This window comes from Hoplias malabaricus, chromosome 18, assembly GCF_029633855.1.
Source record: "Hoplias malabaricus isolate fHopMal1 chromosome 18, fHopMal1.hap1, whole genome shotgun sequence".
Lineage (NCBI taxonomy): Eukaryota > Metazoa > Chordata > Actinopteri > Characiformes > Erythrinidae > Hoplias > Hoplias malabaricus.
The window spans coordinates 35,760,606-35,767,322 of record NC_089817.1 but is presented as its reverse complement, the minus strand read 5'-3'; the positions used below and the strand labels follow the sequence as shown (position 1 = coordinate 35,767,322).

Below are 6,717 nucleotides of genomic sequence, written 5' to 3'. Positions count from 1 at the left end.
CTAATATGGGTTTGTTATTTTTATTTAATGTATTTCATTGTCCTTGGACTTACTGAAAAGCACATCAAAATCCAATCAAATGTAATATTATCATTATTATTGTGCAGCTTTATTAATAATAATGTATACTGTAATACATGTAAATTCCTTATACTTAAGGGAGTAGGTGGGAGAAACATGCTGTGTCTAAAACTGCTTTATTTTAGGGTTCCACCATTTTGTAGCGGTTTCCATAAAGTACAGTTTTGAGTTTATACAAATGACCCCACAGTGCACCACATAAGTAGTGTACAACTGATGTTCCCTAGAGGAGAGCGGATTTTCGCAATACACTGCTCTGTTTGGTAAAACCCAAATGTAGTAGAGTAGAGACACTGAAAGTGACGAAAGAGAGGCCACTATCCCATGCCCTTGATAGGTTCTGACCCCCCAGAAGCCCATGGCTGGTGCAAAATGTTGATGTGTTGCAGTACGATATGTCATATATGATATACAGTAGTTGTATTTACAGTCATAGAGCCTGCACACAACAATATCCCTCTGCCGCTGGTCTGGTCTACATCTCCTGTTTTCAAATCCCCTTTCCAAGGACTGACGTCACATAAGCAGACCACTTCTGGCCACACGTCACCAGGCGTCCCTCTTTGGGCCACGTTTGTCTCATGTCCAGTGGGCCACAGTCAGACACTTTTCTCGAGGTGGGCCTTACCTGGTTCCTGTGAATGAGTATTTATATTATGTGGTTAATTTTGGTTCAGATGCAGTAAAAAATGTGTAAATCAGTAAGAATCACAGGAGTCCTGTAAAGAGGTGGACATACATTAGTTTACTGTAGAAATGTGGCAGTTTCTGATTATTTTACTCTATTTCGTTTTGTCAGGATTTCACAAAAAGCACTGTAGTAAAGTCATAAACACTGCAATATATAAGTAACTCTGCTCTATGTTATTGCTGTGCGCTAGTGTGTTGTATGTTGACCTTATACTGCATTCCTAGTGTCTTAAATGTTATCTAAACCATGTACATTACAGGTTTAAATCTAATTAAACTCAACTTCCCCATTACCTTCAAAATTACATTGTACTAATATTCAGTTTGCTTCACAAGGCCCAGCTCTGCACATGTGTAAATATAATAATCCTGCAGTCTCTATTCACTGTCCTCTGTTGAGTGACTGGGCCTACTTGGTATCACTGGGCGCAAGGTGGGAACACCCCCTGGAGGGGGCACTAGTCCTTCACTGGGCGACACACACTCACACCTACGGACACATTTGAGTCTCCAATCCACCTACCAACATGTGTTTTTGGAGCATGGGAGTAAACCGGAGCACCTGGAGGAAACCCATGCAGACACAGGGAGAACACACCACACTCCTCATAGACAGTCACCCAGAGGAAACCCACTCGGACACAGAGAGAACACACCACACTCCTCACAGACAGTCACCCGGAGGAAACCCACGCAGACACAGGGAGAACACACCACACTCCTCACAGACAGTCACCCGGAGGAAACCCACACAGACACAGGGAGAACACACCACACTCCTCACAGACAGTCACCCGGAGGAAACCCACGCAGACACAGGGAGAACACACCACACTCCTCACAGACAGTCACCCGAAGGAAACCCACGCAGACACAGAGAGAACACACCACACTCCTCACAGACAGTCACCCGGTGGAAACCCACGCAGACACAGAGAGAACACACCACACTCCTCACAGACAGTCACCCGGAGGAAACCCACACAGACACAGGGAGAACACACCACACTCCTCACAGACAGTCACCCGGAGGAAACCCACACAGACACAGGGAGAACACTATACTATATCAAAGGTTAAATATTTTAGTGTAAGAAGCAGGTGTTTCTGAAAATAAACAACAAACAATTTCATTTTTATCGTATATTTCATTTATGTTTAATGTTGTCATTGTTTTTTCAAACACACACACATTGTAATTTCTAACTCGGAACAATAAACACAGGTCATAATTGTCACTTTTTCCCCCAATATATATATATGTATATTTATATATATACTTTCCCAAGATGTTCATCCGTATAATTAATAGATATTGACAGATTTTCTTTACTCTACAGTTGTTGCAGTGAAAGTCTGGATCTCAAATGGTGCCTCGTCCGTTTTTTTTATTTTTTTTTATTTCAAAGACAACAAAACACCCATAAAATTAAATAAAGTCGAAGAAAATAAAATAAATGAGTGTGAAGAGGACATTGCCCGTCTTCCTCCGGCCTGGTCCCTCCAGAAGTGACCGGACGAGCAGAGGCAATGCTGATCTAAGCCTCTCTGTCTGAGCCTTCGTGAAATAAATAAGGAAATTAAATAGAAAATGTCACCCATTACAGTGTACTGACCCTAACTGACCAGCACTAAACTCTAGAACTCTTAAACCAGCCTCTTTCCTTCCGTACCTGCTCCAGCCCCGCCCCGTTTAATTGCTATTCAGAAAGCCAGGCTTTTCCATCTGAGGCGGATTTTCCATTCGTAAACGACAACATCTATCTACGTGAATTAGGTTTGTCTCACGTTCTTTTTTTATTATTATTCTGTACATATTTTTGGAAACGCTCTGACAGACTGACCTTTTCATAAGGCAGGCTTCAGTTTCCGTTATTACATTTGTCTCACTCTCGCCTTACAAAAAAACAAAATAAAAGTCCTCTTTTTAAAAAGAAAATGTAGAAGCTGGCGTTCCAACTGTGCCCTGAAGTGCGCCATCTATTGGCCTCAGTCTATTCCTGCCAGAAAATAAAAGCCAGAGTAAAATCAACATGCTATGTGCGTATGGACAAATCGTTACAAATTCGCAGCCGCTCTGCTGAAGATATAGCGCCCCCTTTTGTTCCCTCCAGTGAAGAGGGCGATCTGACTTCAACAGAGCGGAAACTGGCCTCGATAACTCAGTAAATACCAAGACAGAGATGGCTTCGTACACGCACTTTAACCGAAAGGTTTTAACAGACATCAAGTTTAATTTGTCCTCGCCGCGCGGTAGTCCTCGGACAAGCCTTTGTTTACGTGTTTACATGTTTTGAGTCCTACCCCAAAAGTTAAGCGTTGAGATCAATTCCACCCCTTTTCATTGCATTTTTACAACAAACTTTTACCGATCACTAAATTTGGGCATTTACCTGGAAAAACAAAACTGGACCCCCGTCCCCCGGATACTCCCCACAGTACAACACCAAACAATACACATCCTGTTTGTAGTTTTTTGTGGTTTTTGTTTGTATATTTATATATTTATATATATATCAGAACAACTACAGATAAATGTTTTTCCATGTTTCATACGCAGCATCACAGAAATAAGACAAAACAAGAAAGGAGTTGTGCTCTCGTCGTCGGTTATAAACCCAGGGTAAACCCGCGTCTCGCTTTAGAGCCGAATTAAATCACAACTTCAGTTCTACTTCGAGTAAAAGAAGTCTAGACCTGAAAGCGCCAGCAGATCAGGGTTTTTAAGTTAAGCTCGTGTTATTACAGTTTCAAACCAGAGAGGGTGGGAAACCTGTTTTTGATGGCAGTTGGCAGCATAAGCAAGAACAATACGGTCTTTGGTCGTCTCCCTACATCGGTTCTGCTCTTTTCGTCTGGGGCAAGGGGGGTAAGGGGGGGGGGGTGATTAGTTTCCAACGGGAAAACAAAGTTCTAAGGCCATTTCCGCTCTTAAGACAGGAGTAAATAAAGGAACCGGGTGAGAACAGGATGATGATGGAAGCGGTGGTAATGTCTCTTCAAACTTTCCCCCTTCTGCAGAAATACCTGAGAACGAACCTGCTTCAGATTCATGGCCATAGAGAAGCACAGAAGCAGGCTGTTTACATGTCAAAGCCACGCCCTCAGAGCTTCTATTCCCGCCCCCACGGCTAGACAGCCCCGCCCAACGTCAAAATCAATCAGCTGATCCACAGCCGTCGCTGTCCAAAGCCGGCTAAATCTGCTCGGATGAAGCTAATGTACATGAGGCAACTGTACAAACAAGAAGGGGGAGGGGGAGGGGGAGTAAAGAGATAGGGGGAGGGAAGAAAGAGGGGAAAGAAAAGAGAGAGAGAGAGAATGGGTGAAAGAGCAAAAGAAAAACAGATGGAGAACAGATGAAGAGAAGGAAGAAAGAAAAAAAGAAAGAGAAAGCGAAAGCGGGTGAGAGAGATAAAGCTAACATGCGAGAGATCACGTGTGGCTTCACACTTCAACACAGGCTCATTTCACACTGACAGATTGCGTCCTATGCGTCTGGAGCACTGGAGGATGATGGGTAATTGTAACTGGGGTGTGGTGTGTGTGTGTGTGTGTGTGTGTGTGTGTGTATGTTTGTGTTGGGGGGTTGGGACTGTGCATATGAGCAAACTGGTAAGAGCAATGCGAAAATAAAGAGAGAAAAAATAAAAGAAGAGGAGTAAATAAACAAAAACCTTCCCCCAGGGGCTTGGCAGTGTATTAAACCACAGAGCTAAAACCAACACACACACACACACACACACAGCTGCAGTAAATGAAGTCCTGAATGACCTGGTCCCCTTTCTGCCTGCCTCACCCTCACCCACACACACACACACACCTACACAGAAAATATATTCTCTTAATACAAATATAATCTACTATTTAAAAATAAAACCCCAAAAAACCAAAAAGCCCATAATCTCTATGAGATGAAGCACTAGAGACAGACACACAGCGTTCGCCACTCTGTACAACCCCTGTGCTTCGGACGGTCGACTGATTCTGCTGGCGATGTTTAGAGCGGTTATACTGTGTAACAAACCTGCTGTGAGAAAGTTGCCTCTGTCCAGTTAAAAAGCGCCATCAAAAACCAGGTTCTTGTGCCAGACTCGGTTCTCTGTTCCTTGCTCGTTTCCGAGGGTCGACTTTGGACGACTTTTGGACCCTAATTCGAGTTTAAAGCGGAATGCATTTCGCCCGGCGCTTAGTTTACAATTTGATGAAGGATTAAAACCGACTTTGTTGGCGATCTAAGTCCCCTGTATGTTCGCATGCAGTTTATAGACAGCGTAATCCTACACTGCTATAAAGGAATGTTCAAGAGATAAGACACTAAAGAGACTTCGGAACCAAAAGAAAGACATCTACAGACATTGGTCCAAATCGGCGTGTGGCAGTTTACAAAAATAAAAGGCTACCAGTTTATATTTCCTCAGGAGACGGAAAGAAAGCTAGAGATAGAAAGGTGGATGAAGGACGATGGCATGCCGAGAGGACGGGACATGGGCCACTCTCCGAATATATTCGCTTTCGTACTTCGGTTTAGGGAGTGTGTGAAAAATAAATAAATAAATAAATAAATAAAAACACACTACGGCAAAACTCCAGCAACACACCGTAAGCTGAGGAAGATGAACGGATGAAGGAAGGAATGAGGGGGATACGTGCAAATATCTCACACACACACACACATGCACACACAGGTCATTAGGCAGTCGGTTTGTCGAATTCGAAGCGGAAAGTGGAGGAGAAGAAGTAAGAGTAGAAGTAGTACAAAAGTAAATAAATAAAAAAAGAATAATAATTAAAAACACCTTTAAAATAAATTACAAATGCACACATTCACACACACACACTACAAAAACTGTTTACAGAATAAAAGTCTACAAAGGACGATTGGGGTGTGTGACCGTAGATCATAAATACACCCAACAGTTGCCACGGTGACCATTTACTTCTGCCGTTTACAGTTTGTGAAGGACGTCGTCGTTGTTCTCCAGAAAAAGCCGGGACATATTTACAGAGGAGACACCACCACACACTCACTGGACGGACAGACGGATGGACGTGGGGACTGACGGAGAGACTGGGGTCCTGCTGTAAGGGGTGTGGCGTTGGAGTGAAGGGGGGTGGGCAGGTTTATGGGAGTGGGGGGGTGTTTATGGGGTGGGGTTCATCGAGGGGACAGATTTACACTCTTTTTTCAGGGGGTCGATAACTGGGCTGTTTGTTAATGGGGTGTTCATGAGCACAGACTGGGGCAGGAGCGCCGGCCTTTAGGAGCTGAAGTAGACTGGAAGAGAGAGAGAGAGAGAGAGAGAGAGAGAGAGAGAGAGAGAGTTAAAAACAAAGCATTTCAGAGCAGTGTGACAGCTTCAAAACGTTAAAAGAGCAGATGCTTTTCACTTTTACAGCTTTCGCTTTCTACTGTGTGTGATGTTCAGGGGTCTTCTGCCAGGGGGCGCTCACACGACGCCTTTTCAAACTCTACGAAGTGCGATTCTGTACGTAGTTGTCTACGCTCTAAAAATTAAGCTTCCACTAGGACAGTCCTGTCTAGTCCTTCTCTGTTCTGGGGCCATTACGTGGATGGGTTACAGGTTTTGATTTTATTTTATTTGTTTAGGATTCATCCATTCATTCATCCATTCGTCAATTATCAGACAGAGACACTACCTTCAGTGCCATAAAAGTGTCTTAAAATGACAATAACATAATTAATCGTAATTATTCCTGGGACAATATATCGACCATAAAATACGGCTGTTGTTACGGAATTAAACTGGGAACTTCAAGGGGATCTTTAATGGAATAAAGGTTACTTTAGAAATATTTTGCTTCAAGATCCTTTTAAAGAGAGAGTTTCTCCACGAATAAAGACAAGAAAAGTTCTGCTTCTAGAAAACTGTCACCCAGCGCCGACCAATCAGGATGAAGTATGTTCTCCTTTAGAGCGTGAAG

At 43.3% G+C, this 6,717-nt stretch overlaps 1 protein-coding gene across 1 annotated transcript in view; it reads right to left on the bottom strand.

Moving 5' to 3' along the window:
- Window positions 1-4,331: 4,331 nt before the first annotated feature.
- Window positions 4,332-6,717, bottom strand: part of vamp2 (vesicle-associated membrane protein 2) — an 8,864-nt gene continuing 6,478 nt past the window's right edge. Inside the window, exon 5 of the mRNA XM_066651403.1 lies at window positions 4,332-6,049. Coding sequence (XP_066507500.1) covers window positions 6,033-6,049 — 17 coding nt within the window. The 3' untranslated portion in view covers window positions 4,332-6,032. The remainder of the gene's footprint in view (window positions 6,050-6,717) is intronic.